This window comes from Salvelinus alpinus, chromosome 32 (assembly GCF_045679555.1).
Source record: "Salvelinus alpinus chromosome 32, SLU_Salpinus.1, whole genome shotgun sequence".
In the NCBI taxonomy this organism is placed as follows: Eukaryota; Metazoa; Chordata; class Actinopteri; order Salmoniformes; family Salmonidae; genus Salvelinus; species Salvelinus alpinus.
In genome coordinates this window covers 3,101,119-3,125,345 of record NC_092117.1, presented here as the reverse complement: position 1 = coordinate 3,125,345, position 24,227 = coordinate 3,101,119, and the positions used below count along the sequence as shown (strand labels likewise).

Here is a 24,227-nt window from a genome sequence, read left to right as displayed (position 1 = left end):
AACTTGATGAATAAAGCTGTATTTTTATTAGGGACGGAAGATGATAAACAAAGCCATAATGTCCTGTGTGATTTCTCATACACACCGAAAAGTAGCACGCATAAACCAGAAATGGCAGATGAGAATGGAAAACGTGATGCCCCTGAGTGCATGAGAGAAACTGCAGGAAAGAACCCACCCTGACAGCGACTTACTTTCCAGACACTGATCATAAGCATCAAGAGGCGTGATGAGGAATGAGCATGCAACTTATATCACATTTAAATACCATTGCACTAATCACACAATAAATCATACTGGTCAAGAAAAAGTCCGAAAAGATAACCCATTTCACACCCAGCTTTAGGTTAACAATTAAATGCAGCAAACATTTTTACCAAAGATATACAGTGATTGGTCTAAGCGGACACATAACAGGAAAATAAACTAAGTTGGCATCAGATTTTTTTAATACTAGACTCTTGCACCCAGACAAGGAAATACAAGCCTCTGTATGCTGTTCACAAATAGAGCATCCAATGTGTAACAAACAAACCCAAGCAGTGAAACCATTAATGTCATAGTGTGAAGTAAGGCATCATTGTATTTCCTTGTCAGTGTCTTCAGAAGAGGAGCAAAGTGCTGACTGCTAAGAAATCATCATGGATGGAAGAGAGCCTGGTCCCTGATCTGTTTGTGGAGTCTTCCCAACTCCTATGGTCATTAGTGTGACAATGGCCATAGGAGTTGGCCAGAAGGCACAAACAGATCTGGTACTAGGCTAGGAGAGAGATGCTGCTTTCATAATTACAATAAATGATATGCATGCATTTACACCTGGCAATATTACTATTGTACACGTATAGCCTATATACACAGGTACAGAAAGGTTGGAAACGTTGATAACAAAATGTGCATGATTAAGAATAAAAAATGTTTTTCTTCCATTAAAGTAGACAAGTCACTCCTGAAAGGTGCATTCTAATATTTTTGGGGAGTTCATGATAAACAAAAAAAAATCAAAAACGAAAAAAGCTTTTTAGTATTGGTATATGTACAACATATGAACAATGTGCAAATCTGATTTCATGCAAACATTTGCATAATTAGGCCAGAGGGGTATACTACAATGCAGGAAAACCAAGGTAGACAGCTAACTTTATAAATGAACCAGATAATACGTTATTTCATTTTTATTAAAGCTAAAACTGTAAAATGGGATGTTCGTGGAATCAATTAATTAACTTATCCAGAACATTCAAACAAGTTGATCCTATTTTGTGACATACTCCCCCAGGTGCTGTATAGGGTAGACAACCAGAAGCCAACTTGCTATGTCAACTTAGCAGGAACAACAGCTCTAGCCACTAAGTTCAGTGTCCATTTGGAGTATTTCAACTCCTGACCTCATGGAGATTCATCCAGCCTGCGTACTACAGCACACGTACTCTACAGCAAGCATTCACACACCAACACACTCATCCCCTATAACACAACCACACACACAAACCCACAAGCGTTCAGGCAAGCAACACATCCCCAGCACCGGTTATGTCATGTAGTTCCCTAATTCAGACCAATTAAAGAATTAAGTGTAAGTCTCCAACCTCCACAAAATTACTCCAACAGGTACTTGCAACGAACCCTGGTTACATGATCTTCTAATCTACACAACACACACAATAGTGTCCTCCATCAATATTTGTTTTTTATACATTAAGTACACATTAATTTGAGTCCTTTCCTCTGCGTCATCAAAGACCATGCTGGAAAACAATACTATCGGTAAATGAAATACCTCTATGGAAACAAACTGTATGTATCCAAATTGCATTTATAAAATGGTAGCTTACGAAGGAACATATCAAATTCATGTACTGTGTTCCCATACATTTACATGTAGGCCTACATGCCACAATGTAAGCTAACCAAGACAGAATTAATGACGTAATAGGATCACTTTGAGGACCTCCCAACCCCAACATTAAGATCACCTCCTATAAATAAACAAGTCATGAATAACAGGTAGAAAATGTGTTCAATGTAAGATCGCTGAAAGATGGCCATGCCACTAGCACAGACAAAGACAACATAAGTGTACAATGTAGCAGAGTACATTTTGAAAACGGCAATAATGATTACTGGTGTTAAACATCGTCACAGAGGCAAAAAGCGGTGTCACTTTCCTCAAAAGCCGACGAAGTTCCCGAAAAGAAAGCAAAGATTCTGATATATGGAACGAGTGCAAATGTACATAGAAGTCCATGTCCAAATCCAGTTTTGTTTTTCAGGATCCACATTCTACAAAATGTGATGTCACATTACTCTATAATGTTATCCCATTGCTAGTGAGGTTGAGGGTGCAAACAATAAGAAATACACAACCATTGGCATGGTTAGGTAGGAAGCCTGAGCAATGTTAACAGGAACATCTCCACAGTGAAGTTTTACTAGTCGGGGACAATTCAAAAAAACTTGACACATTTTCTGCAAAGTAAGTTGCATTGAGAGTTCCTTGTCTACCATTAGTCCATATAATGGGTGTTCTATTAAATTGGTTAAAAACTGTTTTCTTTCTTTAAAAATGCATATCTGACAGTTAAAAAGGCAACCCGAAAGAAAATAAATACAGGGACTTTCCACTTCTGCCACACCGTGACTAGTATCTTATTATCTCAGACACTACAGTGAACTTCTCCATACAAAAATGTTTGTTAAATAAGAACATTTCACATTGTATTGTATGTACTTTGTTTTACGAATCGGGTGAATTACCTGATTTTGGTAAGCAATATGGGTGCTAATTAATTAGAGGGGCTATCTTGTCCACAGATTCTTTGTGATTTGACATTGATAATTAGACAGAAGAATATATTAGAGATGTGGGCAAAAGATAAAATGTTTCACTAGAAAACAAACAATCTCCTGAAAGAGTAACTGAAAAGGCGTAGTAATCCAACACTAAGGCATTGACGCTTACAAACAGCAGAGTCTGAAAAAAACTTAAATTAATACACACATACAGAAAATACATTTCTCTTCCTATGACACACAGAGTGAAGGGGTGATCATATTTGTTTAGGTTGGCGAGAAAGGCGAGAGAGAGAGAGCACGCAGGGACTCTGCAGGCCTTGCCCAGCTCAAACCATCTTGAGAATGTCCCCTCTCCTACCGCATCCATCCACACATCCTCTTCCTCACCCTGAAAGCCTCTAGCCCCAGATTGCCAGCCTTACTGTTGTTCTGGTTAGGGCATGGGGCAAAATACTTTCTCTGTAGTCCCAAGACATTTGATGAAACATGTCCTGCTTACAGTATGTCTTTGGGGCACAATCTATTTTAGGGATGACCAGTGGTAAGTAACCAGTCATTTGTTGATCCTGTCCTTTGCCCACCCCACCCCCCCCCTAGTCCTGACCTGCCTGGCCAGTTGGATTAGGGGGAGGTGGAGGCAGTCGCGTGGAACTTGACAAAGGCAATGGCAGCCAACTCCTTGCAGAACTCCTCCAGTACGATCACCCCCTCCAGCAGGGTCATGTGGTCGATGCTACATAGGAAAGACCAGGCAGGCACAGTGTCAAATTTCAACACATCCCCTTCAAGTCAAATACTCCTGTCTACCTGAACTAGGCCTAAATGTGTTTATGTGGCCAATGTTACACAGAAAAGGGGAAGGGACAGGGGAATGCTGTCAGCATGGCCACTGCTCATTAAATGTGTCACTCATTGTTTCAAGCCACACCCCGCAAAAGTACCTCAGTCTGTTCAAGAACCTATAATAAAGTTTTGGGGAAACATTCAGTACAAACCATTTCGTACCATGATTACGGATAATCCTGGACGAATCGCGAATAAATAATAACGATTATTTGCGATTCATTCAGGATTATCCATAAAATGCTCATCTTGATCAAGGGAGTCAATAACTTCAGACCTCACTATATACAAAACAATGCTGCTGGGTTTTTCACGCTCAACAGTTGTCCGTGTGGATCAAGAATGGTCCACCACCCAAAGGACATCCAGCCAACTTGACAGAAAGGTGGGAAGCATTGGAGTCGACATGGGCCAGCATCCCTGTGGAATGCTTGACACCTTTTAGTCCATGCCCCGACGAATTGAGGCTGTTCTGAGGGAAAAAGGGGTTTCAACTCAATATTAGGAAGGTGTTTCTAATGTTTTCTACACTCAGTTTTTATGTATGTATGTATGTATGTATACAGTTAAAGTCAGAAGTTTACATACACTTAGGTTGGAGAAATTAAAACTCATTTTTCAACCACTTCACAAATGTCTTGTTAACAAACTATAGTTTTGGCAAGTCAGTTAGGACATCTACTTTGTGCATGACACAAGTAATTTTTCCAACAATTGTTTACAGACAGATTATTTCACGTATAATTCACTGTGTCACAATTCCAGTGGGTCAGAAGTTTACATATACTAAGTTGACTGTGCCTTTAAATAGCTTGGAAAATTCCAGAAAATGATGTCACGGCTTTAGAAGTTTCTGATAGGCTAATTGACATCATTTGAGTCAAATGGAGGTGCACCTGTGCAGCTGTGCTAACATAATTGCAAAAGGGTTTTCTAATGATCAATTAGCCTTTTAAAATGATAGATTTGGATTAGCTAACACAACGTGCCATTGGAACACAGGAGTGATGGTTGCTGATAATGGGCCTCTGTACGCCTATGTAGATATTCCATAAAAAAATCAGTTTCTAGCTACAATAGTCATTTACAACATTAACAATGTCTACACTGTATTTCTGATCAATTTGATGTTATTTTAATGGACAAAAAATGTGCTTTTCTTTCAAAAACAAGGACATTAAGTGACCTCAAACTTTTGAATGTATATATATAATATATTTTCTAAAGTGTCTAAAAACCTGTTTTCGCTTTGTCATTATGGGATAGTGTGTGTAGATTGATGATTCTTTTTTTATCCATTTTAGAATAAGGCTGTAATGTAACAAAATGTGGAAAAGGTCAAGGGGTCTGAATACTTTCCGAAGACAGTGTATGTATGTACGTACTTAGGCAGCCCGCTTAGGTGGCCCACCCAAGGGTTTAAATGGCAGAAAAATCCCTGGAAAAACTGTCAAACCTTAACACATCCACTTCAAATTAAATACATCTGGCTAGTAGCTACCTGACTTAAACATATCTTTTCTACCTGAATTCAACACATCTTACTATCTTTTGTGAAGTACAGAAACCTTTCACAGAGTACTTACTTCAGACCCTCTGGTTCGAGGCCAAGCAGTCTCTTTCTTACCAACAGGAGTTTGGGTGTGAAGTCTGGGATGCGCTGAATCCTCAACATGAGGTCCCCAACCACCTGACAGAGTGAAATGCACAGGGGCAAATCAGTGTTACAGTATAAAAGGCTCAGAGCTGGTTCAATACTGACAATAGCTGAGTTCCCATCGAAAAGAGATTTATGCGAATATTCTAAAATAAGCATAAAAACAATATTCACATTTTCCCACCTGAGAGGTTTCCATCAAAAGGACTTGTTGCAGATAAAAGGCTGTGTGAGAACATAGCACATAGAATATACAATTTGCAGTTAAATTCCCATGTGCCAAATAAAAAACACAAGTTAAATGGGTTTCCATTGCATTTTCAACTCTACTGATGGGTTCTCTCACAAAAAAACGTTTTGCGTTATCTAGTAGCCAACAGCTCACAAGTACAGTAATGGCAAGAGCGCACGTATAGCCTACATGAGATTATTATGATGAGATGGTTTTTATTTGTCAGGTCACCAGAATAAGACCCTCAATATTGACTGGAAAGGAGCATCTAGCGCCTCACCTTGCACTTTCACCACCCTGTGAAGTTCATCCTAACTTATTTAACTTGTAGCTTGATAAACGGCATGCTTTTCCGACTCGTAGTGGGGAGGACCACACAACATGTCATTGCGTGACTCCAAGTTTACTTTGATACGATGGTCATTATATAAATATTTGCGCATAAAAGCGTTTCCACCGACATTTCTCACATCAATTCATTTTACTGACAACTTGTCTCGCATATTTAGTTGTCGACATTTGGAAAGTTGACAGGAAAATGTTTCCATCAGGCCTGTCATAAAAATGTTTACCCGACATGTACTTTACTCGCATAAAATGGTTGGATGGAAACCTGATTATTGAGGAAATTGTTATGTTTACATAAACGTGACTATAACATAATTGCCCTAACTAAATTGATACTCAAGATTGACTCTACTCAACAAAAATTGTTCCCCCATAGGCCCACAACCTTAACTACCTTACTACAATCACTTCAATATCAATTCATGAGAGATCAATAGAGGGGATCTGAGTATCTGCTCGTGTTGATTCCTCAACATACCCTGACGATGACGGAGAAGAGGGACCTGCAGCCGGGGCCCAGGTTGATGTAGGGATCCAGCAGGTACTCATGCATGTGTGGGTGGGGTAACAGAGACAGCTTGGACAGCACTGACGTCACATGCAGGTTCACATCATAAGGCTGGAGGACAGAGAAGGGAGAGTCAGTGAGCTCAGGTACACCATGATGAGTCTAGATTACCACAATATCGCTAAACTCACAAAGCAGATTTAAGTGTTTAATCCAATTGATACCGCGTCTGAACATTCTGGGCCGGTGTTCCTGACACAGATTAAACCTATTCTTGGACTAAGAAGCACTTTTAACGGAGAATCTTCTGGAAATCGGAGATGTTTCCTTGACTTCAAACTCACCTGATCCAAAATACGGCCCATTCTGTCGAAGAGGACTTTGAGGAAGTGGCCCTCGAAGAAGGGACTGTCCAGGTCACACTTCTCCATGGCCTTGGGGGTGCCGCGCCAGTCCCATCTCTGACAGATCCCACAGTAGTCCCTGAACTAAGAAAAGACGAGGACAATGATGATGTTGAGTTACGACATTGGGTAGACAACATGCCAATCCATTCAGTGTTAGTAACAAATCAGAGATCCACGGTCGTGTTCAGTAGGCTCGAATCAGAAGCAGACAGTTCAAAATCGAGTGACACGGGGAGATAATATCTGAACTTACATAAGAACAATAAGAAACACGTGAAAAACGGTTTCCAACGGTGTGCCCTAATGAACACAATCCAGATCTCTATTGAGTTCAGTGAATTAGAAGCTAGGGAACGGAACATGAGAGACCTGGAGAACTCACCTGTCTGTGTGCGTCTCTTAGGTAGGTGTCATAACCCGTTCCCTCCACATGAGACGAGGACTTGGCTTCATCAGGCACCAAACACAGGAAACTAAAGCAAACCGAATAAAAACATTATAGGGTTATATGATGCATGCATCTTACTTCCTAAAAGTTTGCAAAATATGGAACAAGATAAGGCACACGTTTCCTAGGAAATACTGTGTACCTGTTAACAATCTTGTGGACCTCGGTCTTTCCATCAGGCTTTGCGTGGTAGGGACTGTGTGTTGGGGAGTTGCTCAACCAATCAGGGCTGGCCAACCTGTTCTCTGGAGAGAAGTCGTCGCCAAACAGAGGGTCCTCTTCAAGGTCTCTGAAAGACGTAACAAAACATCCGTTGGCAGATTCAATGTAAAACGCATTACATTTTACATCACTAAGGTAATTCGTTACAATAAGCTTAGTGATTTTACATCAAAAGGAGGAGTCTCTGACAATATGCTTGTATGCTTTCATATTGTTGGCGATTTCAACCTAATGTTTGGATACTAGGCGTGGGTATTGGGTTTTCTAATTCAAAGAGACAGTAGTTCACACAGATATGAAATCTGTCTTATTAGGTTTGTGTGTCTGTCATAATGTGAACAGATTGAAAAAATAACAGGCAGAATTCATTAAGGAGTGATATTCCATAGAATTTGCATTAGTTGCCCCTACTAATTTCAGCCCACAGAACAAAATCTCACATCATGCGCGCTGGCCAAGACAGTGAATTCTTAATCTGTCACGAGGGACTAGGCCCCAACATACTGAGGAACCATGCAAATTAATTTCATATTCAGAATTCCATGATTGCTATGCTCAAGTTCTTTTTTTGTGGTTGTTGAAGTGCATTGACATTTAATTCATGGTTCCAAGTTATGGACACACCATCTGTGAAGTACTGTGTATTGTGGCACCTAATGAGGGAATACACTTTTTATTCATTTTATTTCCACTACATTTCTGAATGCAGTTATATAGTTAGAACCCCAGAGCCCGTGCAGCCAGAGGACAGACTCGGCAGAGGGATCCCTTACATGAAGTCGTGGGGCTGGCCGTTCTCCACGGGCTCCCTCTCCTCCTGGGGCTTGTTCTCCAGGTAGTTCCTCTCCTCCAGGCTGCGTAGCATCAGACTGTGGAGGACGTGCTGGTTGGGCTTCTGGATCAGGTGCTCAAACAGACGCAGGGTCATGATGCTGATCTGTGGGAAACATATTTGGAGGCTATGAGCACAAAGGAAGGAACTGAGTTTCAACAGTGAGCTTGTGAGACACAAATTTAAAGCAGGACACGTGGTCACTTCTGGGTGTCATTTTAACGGTTTAAAGCAAGACTGTTGTCATTTGTGTACGTCAGGGTGACAATTTTACTTTTTGTAAACAAACCCAGGCAAGACGTGCTCTACCTGAGAGTTCTCAAGCGGCCGCTGGGCCAGCCATCCTTTGTGATCAGTATTAGTTACAACAACCATGTAGGCTACTACTGTATTACAAAAATGTATAAAATAGGTTGAGTCAGCTATGAACGTTACTGAAGTCAAATGTAATTGGATAAGAGCGTCTGCCAAATGATTCAAATGTAAATGTACAGTGCATTCGGAAAGAATTCAGACCGCTTGACTTTTTCCACATTTTGTTACGTTACAGCCTTATTCCAAAACGTACTCAATTGTTTTTCCCCCTTCATACAGTACTAGTCAAAAGATTTGGAACACCTACTCATTCAAGAGGTTTTCTTTATTTGTACTATTTTCTACATTGTAGAATAATAGTGAAGACATCAAAACTATGAAATAACACACATTTGGAATCATGTAGTAACCAAAAAAAAGTGTTAAACAAATCAAAATATATTTTATTTTTGAGATTCCTCAAAGTAGCCAGCCTTTGGTTTGACAACTTTGCACACTCTTGGCATTCTCTCAACCAGCTTCACCTGGAATGCTTTCTATCACTCTCCTTAGCCCTTACACAGCCTGGAGGTGTGTTTTGGGTCATTGTCCTGTTGAAAAACAAATGATAGCCCAAACCAGATGGGATGGAGTATCTCTGCAGAATGCTGTGGTAGCCATGCTGGTTAAGTGTGCCTTGAATTCTAAATAAAATCACCCCCACATCTCCTGCTCCCTGCTTCACGGTGGGAACCACACACGCGGAGATCGATGAGGATTTTTATTTATTTAATCCATTTCAATATAAGGCTGTAACGTAACAAAAGGTGGAAAAAGTGAAGGGGTTTGAATACTTTCCGACTGCACTGTATTATCACTTGTGAATGATGCCCAGCAAAGGCAAGGACATTTTTCAAATCATTGTCGCACACCTCATGTATAGCCTAGCCCATAGGCCTATATGTTTTGATAAGGTTTGTATCACAACTAAAGTGGCCAAATAACTTCTTAAAATGAAGCCCATTAATCCACTTTACAACGGGTGTAGAGCCTGTCAGACATGCGCAGCGCGAGTTTCATTTTGGGGGAAGATAATTTTCACCATAAAAATGTACCTTTATAATAAAAGCATTACATGCATAATCTCACTTGTGGTCACGTTTGAGAATGGTGTTTTCGAGCTAATGGAAGATTTGCACTTATATCCTACTGCCGTGTGCGCATTGCTGCACTTATAATGTGAAGAAATGGCCTAATAGTTCATCAACATTTTAAGCTACACATTCTCATCTGTTGGATCAGGCTCATTGCTTAAAACAGTTTTTTTGGATGCTAGTGGTTGTATTAATTTTGGATCTATCGCATCACACAACTGGAATATTTGGAATATTGGATTTCTTGCACAGAATAGGTCAACTTTAGTACTATGGGGGATAGTCGACAGTTGACCGACTAGTGCTTTTGCTGTTCGTTAGGCCTACTCATCTTGTTGGCTGACGAAAAGTAAACGTGGACAGTTGTTCCAATATGCGCCTAGGAATTGGATAAGGACGCGCAGTTGTGTGTCTTCACTTGTAGCCTGTGAAAAAAAGACCTGATCACGTGAAGGAGAGCCATGTGAGTGAGGTGCTTCGGCACGCAGCCTGGAGAAGGAGATTATAATTATTATATTCAGCCCAAGGGCACAACGGCCACACAAAGAGGATGCAGCCGGGAAATTCAAGGCATTATCAAGTGCTTCTCAAATTGTGAATAAGAGACTGATTAAGTGTGTACAGCCTGTGCAAGAAACAAAGCAGAGCTCATGCCTTTCATGCTAATTTTTTCAAATCATCATTAGAGTTGCATCATGCAGCATTAGAATGTATTACAACATACAGCCCAACGTTTGTATCACAACTAAAGTTACATAAATAACTCTAAATTAAGCATATAGGAGTACCAGTTTCTTTGTTAACCGCTCAACACAGAATAGCCGCATGTGCGCACACCCTCAAATCCTTTGGAGAATATTATATATATATATACATAAATTGTATTCTTCATACTATAAAATAATATAAAATAACACCATGGAATTCTAAGCAAACCTTGTCTGCTAAATGAACTAGTGTAACCCACAGCCATACAGCATAGCCAGATCAGGGCCTAACATAAGGACAACTCCGAGTATGCTATTCTGTTCTGAAATAGACTACATTTTCCTCATATCATGTTTCTTTAGACCTGCCTAAAATAAATAATGCATTTATTGTGATGGTGTAGGCTATATTACATGGATTTATTCGACTTTTTCAAATGTTCTAAAGGGTTGCATCAGTGGCTTGTAGGCTATACGTGGAACCCAGGAGCCGCTATGTGTTTATGTTAATCCGGTCAATTACCTTGAGACCGGAAGCTATTTGCTTGACAACCATCAGCTGACAATTTCATGACTTCCACAGCCCTAACAATGACAGAGAAAATCCCAGTAAATTATTTTTCCACCATCAGTCGCCTCCTCCACCCTACAGACTCTGGCCCTCACACAGCCACAATGTTACGGCTAAAATCAACACCATCCGACAGAACATTGTATCCTCCAACCTCAACCCCACACTGGCTCCTAGCCCACCACCCATATCTAAGTGACTTTGCTCTAGTCTCACCTGCTGTTGTGTTCCAAATCATCTAAACTACCAGTGGCACCCTCGACCCTATTTCAACATCACTGTTCAAAACATGATCAGCTGCTCTCATCCAGCTTGTAACCAACCTGTTCAACAAGTCATTACACACTGGGCATGTTCCGTCACTGTTCAAAATCGCTTCCATCACCCCTTTGCTCAAGAAACCATCCCCTGACCAAGACCTCCTCTCAAACTACAGGCCTATTTTCCAATCTCCCATTTTTATGTAAAGTCCTGGAGAAGATATTGGCAACTCAGCTTCAGTCACACCTCAGTGCTATCCATCTTTATGAGGCGCTTCAGTCTGGCTTCAGGCCCATGCACAGTACTGAGACAGCCCTGGTGATGGTTGTCAATGACATGCTCATGGCTGCAGATACAGGATCCCCCACCATCTTGATTCTTCTGTACCTCAGTGCGGCTTTTGACACAGTAGATCGCGCCTCGGAGAGCACACTGCCATCTGTGGGAGCACCCTAAACTGGTTCACTTCCTACCTCTCTAACCGCAAGCAGTACATCACCCTCGGAGAGGCAAGACCCTTGCAGTGACCCACAAGGGTCAGTGTTGGGACCTATCCTCTTCCTACATGTTCCCACTTGGCCAGATCTTCAGACAAGTGTCCAATTCCACTGCTACGCAGACGACACAAAAGGTGTGCATTTAAAACAAAACCTGACAACATCTGCTCTCAACATTGTCCAACTGACTGGAAGAGGTAAAATCTTGGATGCAGAACAGCTTCCTACAACTCAACAGCAGCAAGACAGAAGCAACGCTGATAGGCACCCCCCAGCAGATCAACTCCTGCAGCATATGCCCTGTCATAAATGGCCACATCATCCCCATCTCCTCAGTCATCATTAATTTGGGTGTGACATTCGACCCTGCTCTCTCCTTCAATGACCACATTAGTCACATCTGTAAAACGTCATTCTTTCATCTGAAGAACATCTCCCGCCTAAGAATCTCTCTCACCACTTCTGAAGCAGAAAAGCTAATCCATGCATTCATTTTCTCCAGAATTGATTATGGGAACACAGTACTTCGGGGCCTGCCTGCAAATTCAATTCATAAACTACAGCTCATCCACAATCAGTGCTGCAAGGATTCTGACAAACAAAAAAAAGTCTGCCCACATCAACCCCATCCTTTCTTATATCCATTGGCTACCTGTTTCTCAACGAATTGACTATAAAATTCTCCGCCTCATCTATAAAGCCGTAAATGGCATCGGACCCGGCATCTACAAGGTGTCGAAAGCTTTCGACAGGGATGCTGGCCCATGTTGACTCCAATGCTTTCCACAGTTGTGTCAAGTTGGCTGGGGGTTGGAATAACGTTTTTGCCTGTGCTGCAGATGGCTATATTGAGTGCTGGAGCATCCTCAGCACTCCTACCTCCCGCAGCCATGTGGATTGGTATGGCTCTAATCCAATGAGGTCTTTATGAGAAGAGACATATAATGGCAAAGCATTTAGGCTATGTTATCCTTTATGATGATACAATGTCTGAGGCCAGTTGTCATGGTAACACATCAAAATACAGGGAGAGCGCACTACAGGGAGAGCGAACTTATTCATGACAATTTGGACATCCTGTAATACCTATTCGTGTGACACATGCGTTTACACTGGGGTTAGTGCTTTGGCATTGATGTCCAGTAGGCCTAAGTGCAGTACAGATGTAGGATCTTCAATGCTTCCTACAGTTGTGTAAAGTTGGCTGGATGTCCTTTGGGTGGTGGACCATTCTTGTTACACATGGGAAACTGTTGAGCATTAAAAACCCAGCAGCGTTGTTGTTCTTGACAAACTGGTGCGCCTGGCACCTACTACAATACCCATTTCAAAAGGCAGCTCAATATTTTGTCTTGCCCATTCACCCTCTGAATGGCGTACATACACAATCCATGTCTGAATTTTCTCAAGACTTAAAAATCCTTCTTTAACCTGTCTCCTCCCCTTCATCTACACTGATAGAAGTGGATGTAACAGGTGACCTCAATAAGGGATCATAGCTTTCACCTGGTCAGTCTATGTCATGGAAAGAGCAGGTCTTCCTAATGGTCTGTATACTCAGTGTATTTTTTTATTTTTGTTTTTCTATTTTATGCATGTATAATGAAAAGCACTTTATTCTTTACAAATATAATACATTATTAGACACATTTAGTGAAGGCTACAGGACTGAAAGCCATTGAATAGAACAAACACGTATCTGTCGCTAACAAATACAGTCATGGGTGGTGACTACAATTCATTCGAGGCAAGGCACACTGGGAAATATGCAAATAAGGTAGAATAAATTCTCAAGTTGAATTGTATGTTTACTCAAGTGAAAATTCACCAAACTCACAATCCTATATATATTTTTTTTTTTACAGTGTAGACAGCTAGCTGGCTTTTGTGATTATCATTGGCACTGTCCACAGCAGCATGCTGGCACTAATTGTGAGTCTTAAACATTATCCAGCTCCAGCAAGTGGAAAATATTTTCCAATCCTTTGCTGAATTAAAAAATAATAATCAAGCTAGTACCTGACTAATTTAGAAAAATATTTCCTGGATCAGCTGATGGTTGAAAACAACCCTATGCCTGACTAAACAGTTGGATACCCAATGTGCAGCCAACAAGTAGCCCTATTAGCCTATGCATATTGAAGAACCATGCAAGTTAGGTGACTCTTTCGGTTAAAAGCATTCTATTTTGCAATCGCATACAATAGTTTGGATTTGTATGCCCATGAAAACCGTAAAATATCACATGAACATTTGATAAATTGGTGCTGCCATTATTAACGAACCATCTCATAGACTAAGCAATACTTTTGTCCCGCTGATGGCTCATAAGGGATCGATGGGATAATTGATTAGAATTAAGCTTCAGACCATTCACACCTAGCCTAATGGTAAATCAGCTCACAATTGTCTGGACACTTTCCTACCTGTGCAAATTGAGGTTGAAATATATTTTCTTTCAGTTTCTCTGTTTCTTAAATTGAATATGTGCATGTTTTACATTTATTCATCCATGTATTAGTAGGCTTATGGATTACATTTTCCAAACTAAATCGCCCAACCCGGTTTAATTTATTCTGTCTAAAAGGAAGGCAGAGAATGCAGAGCATAGGAAATATCACTATAATAAGGCTACTAGGTATAAGACTGTTTTTACCCAGGTTAAACTGAGTTTCCCTGCCGAAACCACCTCAGCCAATGCGGTGAGAGAGCACGCACAGGCTGGCGGGTGCCCGGACAAAAGACTTCGCTGACAGAGAGTTCCATGAAGGAGCAGCGTTCGCGCTAAAATATAACACGTTGGGGCATTGACCAAACAGTCTTCTCTACTTCATCACATTGGAAAAATACAGTATATTTGTCCCATGTCAAACCCAACCACCAGAGGCAGACTGTGTGTATCAAGGTGTAGATAACAGTGTATTATGCATGAATATGGGTGGTCACCTCATCTGACAGGTGATCACAGTGCTCTATGAGTCTGTGTCGGAGGGGGTTCTGGGCAATGCTGGCTAGGGTCTCTGGTCCTTTCTCCTCCCCTAGGAGGAAGTAGACCATGTCCTGCAGCAAGGCCTCCGAGGTCACCTGGCGGATGATCCTGTTAAGCAAAGCCGTGGAGGTCAGGATGCCCACCTCCGACCTAAACAGGGGACAGAAGGGACACTGTCATCCACTGACATTGTCATCTTTCATTGTCAATGGATCTAGTCAGGGGCTGACATACATACACATTCAAATGAAGAGAGGCACCTATGAGTGTTCCTCTGAATAGGGACTTACGTCTGCATCAGCTGGGGCTCCATGACCGCCACAAAGAACCTCTCTCTCACTGCTTTAGCCAACACTGCAGCCGCCGTCTTAGGGTACAAGACCCAAGAAATGTTTCATTACTCACAAAGTCACTTTGATATAAAAACTATAGATGTACATAATGCAAGTCTTTGTGAGTCTTGTGTATGTGTATATATATATATATATAGCTAAATTGTATTATCTTATGTTTTTGCTGAATTAAATTCTAACAAGTCCGTGTACTATTTAAAGAATGTTCCAGTCGATGGTGAGTCAGTGGTGTTGCTCATTACCTTCTGAGCCTCTTTGATGAGCTGGTCGCAGTAATCGAGCCAAGATAGGAAGGAGATGAGTGCTCGCTTCCCAGTGAAGATGGCAGCATCATCCTTCATGTTATACACATCCAGTCTGCAACAGACACAATTAGATATACTTTTCTGATGCCGATTCTTAATTGATCAAGATGCATATTCATTCTATAGTTGTCTTAACTTGGCTAGAGATATTTGTTGTGTTTTAACAGAGGAATCGTGTAATATTTCTATTCTGAATTGAGGCCAGTGTTTGGCCATAGGGGAGATTTTAGTTTGATGAGGTCTAATGTAGCTTGTTAAGTGTCCAGTGCAACTAAAACAGGGTTAGCATTGATAAAATCATTAGTCAATTACAACCAATTTTCTAAGGATGTAACAATTTACCGATACGCATCGGTCCCCGATTCAAATGTTTAAAGATCTTTCATCGGTCTGCTGACCCCAAACCGATTTAAACCAAACCGATCCAAATGTAGCACGCATTGGACAGAAAACAGATTCGTAATGTTTGAATCGGCGGTTCACTAAACTGTTTGCTCGTATCACATTCTTTGTACCTTCCTAAAATAGCTGATATTTTGTGACAACTGATTCGTCCGCTCTTTCAGTGTTGAACTGCATGTAACTGCGTTGACAGTCATCGATCTACAATTAATTTGGCATACGTGCCAAACACCACCAGGCAATATCAGCAGCCTAGTCAAACTGCACACTGTGCCCAGTTTTGTGCGCTGACCAAGACGAGGTAGACGGCCTGTTCCCGATCCTACACATCTGCGCAGCACCTTGGCTTACGTGATTTCAGGTTTTACTACTTGGGTGACAACCAATGTAATTTGCAAGGTTATTGTTATCTATGTGCTGTTGTGTTTTACCAGAATAAAAGTAAGATACAGGAGCCAACTCTCATCTGGCTATACCTGCTGAATGGGGCTTACAATAGACTTTATTTGGACTGTCACCATCAGCAACAGTTTTGGTAGTTTAGCTTTAAACGAATCAGTGTATATGGTCATTTTTACATACAGTATATAGGGAAAAGTTGATCATTTCGAGGCGCACTGCGTGGCTGAAGCGCGAGGAGAAGATCTCCCTGTAAAAACTTCCAAACGGTCAAAACCATTCCATTTTGAGATAGGGGTGAAATCCAACGTTGTGCTATACACCGAGTGTACAAAACATTAGGAAGACCTGCTCTTTCCATGACAGACTGACCAGGTGAAAGCTATGATCCCTTATTGATGTCACCTGTTAAATCAACTTCAAATCAGTGTTGATGACGGGTAGGAGACACGTTAAAAGAATAATTACTAAGCCTCAAGAAAATTGAGACATGGATTGTGTACGCGTGTCATTCAGAGGATGAATGGGCAAGACAAAAGATTGAAATGCCTTTGAACAAGGTATGGTAGTAGGTGACAGGCGCACCAGTTTGAGTGTGTCAAGAACTGCAATGCTGCTGGGTTTTTCACACTTAACCATTTCCCGTGTGTATCAAGAATGGTCCACCACCCAAAGGACATCCAGCCAACTTGACAACGTTGGGCAGCATTGAAGTCAACATGGGGCAGTATCCCTGTGGAACGCTTTCGACACCTTGTAGAGTCCATGCCCCGACAAATTGAGGATGTTCTGAGGGCAACTCAATATTAGGAAGGGGTTCCTAATGTTTTGTTTTGTTACACGGACATACAGAGGCCCAGCTCATGAGCTCCATCAGCAGCAGATTGTAACTTATACTGAACAAAAATATAAACGCAACAATTTCAAAGATTTTACTGAGTTACAGTTCATATAAGGAAATCAGTTAATTGAAATAAATAAATTAGGCCCTATTGATTTCACATGACTGGGCATTTGCCTCATGCAGCGTGACATGTCTTCTTCGCATTAAGTTGATCAGGCTGTTGATTGTGGCATGTGGAATGTCCCACTCCTCTTCAATGGTTGTGTGAAGTTGCTGGAAATTGGCTGGAACACGCTGTCGTACACGTCGATCCAGAGCATCCCAAACATGCTCAACAGGTGACATGTCGGTTGATTATGTAGGCCAAGGAAGAGCTGGGATATTTTCAGCTTTCAGGAATTGTGTACAGATCCTTGGAACCGTGCATTATCATGCTGAAACATGAGGTGATGGCAGCGGACGAATGGCATGACAGTGAGCCTCAACAAATGTTAGTACATCGAATCGTATCGCATCGATTCTTTCTCTAATCAAACCGAATAGTTTCAAACTAAAACGTATCGTTCCTGTATTGCATCGGAACCCATGTATACGCATCGAATCATCTTGAAAGGGAAAGATGCACATCCCTACAATTTTCCCTTGGCAGACCATTCACTGATACTAATTTAGAGAGGGGGGTATGCTGCAGATGTGTACCAAACGCACCCATATAGTGCAATACTTTTGACCAGGGCCCATGAGGCTCTGTTCAAAAGTAGTCTATGTGCCCTAATCTCTCTTGGACAGACACACAGCCTAACATAGGCTGGCATCGCAGCATCCATCACCAGACTGCAACGACCAACGAGAAAATTTTGATTTATTCATCACTGATAATTTGGACAAATCAGGATTTCGCAGTTGTTCGCATCTTTCGAATTTCGAAAGTGGACATTTGGCCCATGCTTTGGCTGAGAGTTCCCGTTTAGGAGGTTGAGACTTCGCTAGTCTGGTTAGTATCTTTTCTCATACATCTCCCCCCAGAGTTTCCCGAGATTAATGGAACCTGGTCAGAAATAGTGCACTATTTGGGAATAGGGTGCCATTTTGGACACACACTATATGTAGCATTACAGTGCCTTCAGAAAGTATTCATATCCCTTGACTTATTCCACATTTTGTTGTGTTACAGCCTGAATTCAAAATAGATTAAATATATTTTCCCCCTCAACCATCTACACACAATGCCCCATAATGACAGAGAAAACATGTTTTTAAACATATTTTGCTCATTTATTGAAAATTAAATAGAGAAATATCTCATTGACATAAGTATCACACACGTTAGAATCACCTTTGGCAGCGATTACAGCTGTGAGTCTTTCTGAGTAAGTCTAAGAGTGTTGCACACCTGGATTGTACAATATTTGCACATTCTTTAAAAAAATTCAAGCTCTGTCAAGTTGGTTGTTGATCATTGCTAGACAGCAATTTTGAAGTCTTGCCATGGATTTTCAGGCCAATTTAAGTTAAAAATGCAATTACGCCACAAGGAACATTAAAATGTTGTCTTGGTAAGCAACTCCAGTGTATATTTGGCCTTTTGTTTTAGGTTATTGTTCTGCTGAAAGGTGAATGTCTTCTAGTGTCTGTTGGAAAGCAGATAGCCAGGTGGTACTCAGTGATGTGTTCGATTTTCCCCAAACATAACACTTTGTATTAAGGACATTATTGCACAGGATGCTTGTTTTGGAATATTTGTATTCTGTACAGGCATCCTTCTTTTCACTCTGGCATTTAGGTTAGTTGATTCATCCTCAGTTCTACCACAGCCATTAAACTCTGTAACTGTTTTAAAAAGTCAACATTGGCCTCATGGTGAAATCCCTGAGCGGTTTCCTTCCTCTCCGGCAACTGAGTTAGGAAGGACGCCTGTATCTTTGGGGTGACTGGGTATACCATCCAAAGCAGAATTTATAACTTCACCATGCCCAAAGAGATATTAAATGTCTGCTTTTTGTATTTGTACCCATCTACCAATAGGTGCCCTTCTTTGCGAGGCATTGAAAAACCTCCCTGGTCTTTGTGGTTGAAATTCACTGTTTGACTGAGGGACCTTACAGATAATTGCGTGTGGAACCTAAATGAGGTAGTCATTAAAAATGTATGTAAAACACTTAATGCACCAAGAGTGTGTCCATGCAACTTATTATGTGACTTTACTCCAGAACTTATTTAGGCTTGCCATAACAAAGGGGTGAATACTCATTGACTCAAGAATATTCAGCTTTTACATTTTTTATGTATTTGTAAACCTTTCTAAAAAATATAATTCCACATTGACATTATGGGATATTGTGTGTAGGCCTGTGACACAAAATCTAAATTTAATCCATTTTAAATTCAGGCTGTAACAATATAATTTGGAAAATCCAAGGGGTGTGCATACTTTCTGACAAAGCAGAGGTAGCTTGAGGAGTGGACAGCAAAACCTCACCCCCAGTTGACTGACTCCACTGTCTCAATGTCCAGGGGATCCATGGACATGGGGAGAGCCTTGTAGAAGGCTGACAGTCTGTCAGTCAAGAGTTCACAGAGCTCAGTGTTCTCCGTCAGACACTTGGCCGCGGCCGGCTCAGGCAGACTGACCAGAAGCATGAGGCCCTCGCATGCCTTCACCACTATCCTGCCATCCTGAGAGAGAGGAAAACATGAATATAGATGCTACTCAAACACAAACACAGTTCAAGCTACATTAAAAACACCACTAAGCCTATTCCCACTGCAACCTCAAATCAAAACAGACTATATCAATCATCAGTGTGGTATGAGTAACCTGGTCTCAGATCTGTGATATGAGGAGATACTGACCGGACTCTTGGTGAGGTTGAGGAGAGATGTGACTATGTTGTAGTTGTTGACGTTGTTGTTGTTGGACTGAGCAGCAGCAGACTTGGGTTCCTCACGTGATTCAGCTGCCTGTCCCTCTGCCTGGGGTTGACCTGTGTCTGGTGAAGCCAAGTCCTCCCTAACCCCCTCTACACCGGGCCTCTTTGGGTCAGGCCTCTTCACTTTATTCTGTGAACCAGGAGATACAACAAAAAAACTATTGTAGGATTCAAACTGTGTGACGTCAGTTCAGCTGTCTCTCAAGTCTCCTTACTGAAACGTCCTGACTCGTTTTCATTAGGGCACACTAACAAAACGTTTTGCAACATGAAAAAAAGACAAAATTCATTTTTTGGATAAGTACAGATAGTGAGTACCTTTCTATTTTAATCAATTTCAGAGCATTTGGTGCCCAATGAAGACAGCCCTGCTGTCTCTGTTATGGTAGCATCTTATGGACATAATACTTACCTCCAGGAAGAAGTTAACGAGGTAGGGGTCCTGCTTTAGTTTGGCACAGACAATACAGAGAAACTGGATCTCCTCGTTCTCCGTGGGAGCAGCCAGGATCTCTCCACACAGACGGATGAGTTTCTGAGGAGACAACCAGAGAGACACACTACTTCACACTGAAACAGTGTACAAATGACATCTACATAGTAAACACATCCGTGTGTTAAAACCATCCATATCTACAAAGTAAAACGTCTTGGATCTCACCTGTACAGGTCTATGGACATTGATGTGGGGCAGAAGAGGCTGGTGAATGCGTCCTAGCAGCTTGGTGTAAAAACTCAGAACCTGCTGCTTCATTCCCGGAGGACACTGGAGACAAAACAACCCCAATAGATTAAGATTAAGAAACACCATGGTACTTTTCATACTTGATCTGGTCTTTCTAACATGATTTGGTATAGGCTAACTATCCAACAGAGTGCAGTGAGGTCTTTTACTTTTTTCACACTACTGAGCAAAGTCTTGCTGTACTGTGCTCGCCTGGTTACACATCCACTAAAGTTGCTGAAAAGGACAATGTGAAAAGAAAATGTCAGAGCCAGTTCAGTGTGGTTTGAGTTGGCATGATAGTGTGAAAAGGGCATTGTTCCTCTTACATCGGCCTTGCCCAGGGTGAAGAGGGTCTCTAGGATCTTGTGGTGCAGCAGGTACTCCATGCAGGGCCCAGTCTCTCCAGACTCTCTCTCTGACTCCTCCTGCGTCAGGATGTCCAGCATCTGCTCCAGATGGGACGGGATGTTGGTGTCTGTCACAGGTGCTTTGTCATCTGACACAGAAGAAATAAACAAATACTGCTTTCGAATCACATTGTCGTTACAGGTAATACATCATTGATAACACATCTCTACTCCATGTCTGTTTACAGTGATTTGAAACTCATACTTGATGTCTATTAAGTGTTGTTTATTGGTCTTACCTGATGTCTCTATGTAGTAATGTGTGATGGCTTTCCAGTGATACACAAAGTCCTCCTGCAAGGGCAGTGAAGGCGCAAGCTGAAACAGAAAAAGAAATGAAATCAAAACCATGTTTAATCACACAATATTGTCTGATTAACCAGTGTCTGATTAATTAGTTTAGCAATCTTTACTACAGGCCTACTGCCAGTCTGTGTGTAACGCAAACAGACTCTCTTGACCAGGCAAGCTGCACAAACATGTAATCTGCTTGAGCAGATCTTTTCACTCTCTCTGCACATTGTACATGTCGGCCTACTTCTTGTAGCCCCCAAATGTAGTGTCTTATAACAGTATATATATAAATATTGTACATTCAATCTCGTTTGCGCAACGCCGACAAGCCATCTTATCAACAAGGGTGTGGAGAAATCTACCAGATATCCAACCCTTGCTAACGTTTGAAAGCAGATGAAAACGTTCAGCAGCCGACTAACTAGACTCGCATGTACATCACAACAATGAATTAGCCTTTCTCGCTTGACGGGAACCCCGTATGGTAACGTTAAAAGGTCAGAGGGGTATACAAAGCAGGTTTCAGACAAACAGACAAAAATAACTTATATGCCGACCTTTGGGCTAACGTAGTTAGTTAGGAACGCTAAACTTAGATTTGTTTTCTGTGGTGTTGACTCAATTAGACCATACCCATTTCAAGCTTCTTTTTTTACAGATTGCAGAGATGTAAACATTAGCTTGCTAACGTTAGCTAGCCCGGCCATAATCAGAGCAATGTAGCTAACAGCTTTAGATAATTACTTCAATCACATTGCTTAATATGAAGTGAAACAAGCCCGGAAACCAGAGCGAAAGTGTTAGCTAGCCAACTAACGTTAGCTAGTTAGGCTTTGTTGGACACCTCTGTTAGCGTTAGCAGCACCTACGATCACATCTGGCAAAGCTAGCTGGCATCCGCTAACAGTTACGTGGTTAACTTCAATAGAACACCCAGTTAGGCCCAATTGTGTCCGACCTCGATTGAATCTTTCTTCCAGAGGTTTGACATCTTCCACATAAATGAAAAACTCACCGCCTCGACTGCGTGCTGTAGAATCGATGTAAATTTGGAGAACATTTTGTTCTTCGACTGGACCAGTTTGTCACGGGAAGACCTAGAGAATTCCTCTATCTTCTTCCTGTTGTTAGCGCTGCGATCCAGATTGGAGTTTTCATATAATGACCCTTGAAGGAAAATAAATGCAAACAATAAAACGCACAGTGGACTCTATCTCACAACCACTGTCACAACACAAACTACTGTGACGTTCACCTCTGTTGGACACCGTGGCACTTCCCCAGCCAAGCAGTAATATAACAGATAGAACAATGAGCCAGATATTTTACCGGATGTATGAATGTGAAGCATCTGGTTGGCGTTTCGACTCACTACCAAATATGGTGATGATAGGAAGCCCAGTGGACGACTGTGGGAGAAGATGGAGCGAGATGGATTTTGACCGACATTCCTCTAATTTTGTCATCGATTAAACAGTTGAGCTCAATGCAGTTTTCTTTTTTCAAAACTATAATCTGTTACGAACAGAGTGGACTAAGTTTTGTAGACTTTGCCTTTTGCTTTCTTTAGAAGGAACGCAAGGGCGATTGAGGTATTGCACACAGCGCACTTCACATAGCAGGCTTTCCCCAACTGACATATGCAAATACATGCAAGAACGCGCCAATAAGATATCGCTAGCTCGTTCTTGGCTCTGCCCACCTCCTTGCTCGCTTTAGCCACGACAGGCTTTTGGTCTATCTTGGGTTACTTATAAAAAAATCTTGGGCAATATCTTTCTTCTGTTTCTTCGTCTTCTTTTTCTTATTTTGTATCATGGCGTTCATACATTTTGTTTGTACATGCCGCCACCTACTGTGCGGTAGTGTGTGGTCACTCACGTTACATTTTGTGATACAAAAACTTAAATGGAAAGGGAAAAAATGCACCACCAACTAACCCTACACCTACAGTGGTTCTTCCTTTAAAAGTTGTGTCATACTGCAGCACACCTTGCGGGCTGCCGCAGAATTCTATGGCATGTTATTTTAAGTGTCAGCCACTGTTGCCATTAATGCTAGTTAGTGCTAGTTTTACCACCAGAGGGCATCTTTTTTTAAAAACGCTTTTCCTCCCCAATTTCATGGTATCCAATTGGTAGTTACAGTCTTGACTCATCGCTACAACTCCCGTACAGACTCGGGAGAGGCAAATGCCGAGAGCCGTGCATCCCCCGAAACCCAACCCAACCAAGCCGCACTGATTCTTGACACAATGCCCGCTTAACCCGGAAGCCAGTCGCACCAATGTGTCGAAGGAAACACCGTATACCTGGTGACCGTGTCAGCGTGCATGGGCCCGGTCCGCCACAGGAGTCGCTAGAGCACGATGGGACCAGGACATCCCTTCCGGCCAAACCCTCTCCTAACCCAGACAACACTGTGCCAATTGTGAGCCGCCCCATGGGTCTCCCGGTCGTGGCCGGCTGTGACAGAGCCTGGACTCAAACCAGGATCTCTAGTGGCACAGCTAGCACTGCGATGCAGTGCCTAAGACCACTGTGCCACTTGGGAGGCCCAAGAGGGCATCTTTGAGAAGCATCTGACAGTTTTTAATATTGCTGTACTAGAGAATTTAAAACCTGTTTTGTAAAACATAGTACATGGGATTGATTTGAAGAAGCATAAATTAATTATTATTATACTATTCCAAGGGAAATGAAACCCTCAGGAAAATATGGCGCTGTACAATGTGACCGGTCGGGAGTAGGCTACACCCTAATTGTAGTCTAACCAATTCCCAAACGGAGATTCAGTGAAAATA

The 24,227-nt window shown here is 41.7% G+C and overlaps 1 protein-coding gene across 1 annotated transcript; it reads right to left on the bottom strand.

Moving 5' to 3' along the window:
- Window positions 1-3: 3 nt before the first annotated feature.
- fhip2a (FHF complex subunit HOOK interacting protein 2) lies at window positions 4-22,737 on the bottom strand. Its single transcript, XM_071380210.1, has 17 exons — window positions 22,440-22,737; window positions 21,370-21,448; window positions 21,050-21,219; window positions 20,658-20,762; window positions 20,409-20,531; window positions 19,920-20,126; window positions 19,546-19,742; window positions 15,359-15,473; window positions 15,054-15,130; window positions 14,721-14,913; window positions 8,232-8,395; window positions 7,379-7,525; window positions 7,171-7,261; window positions 6,726-6,869; window positions 6,352-6,492; window positions 5,223-5,326; window positions 4-3,526 (listed from the first exon to the last, which is right to left on the bottom strand). Exons 1-17 carry the CDS (start codon window positions 22,482-22,484, stop codon window positions 3,415-3,417), a joined length of 2,214 nt encoding a protein of 737 aa, XP_071236311.1. The 5' UTR covers window positions 22,485-22,737; the 3' UTR covers window positions 4-3,414.
- Window positions 22,738-24,227: the final 1,490 nt, after the last annotated feature.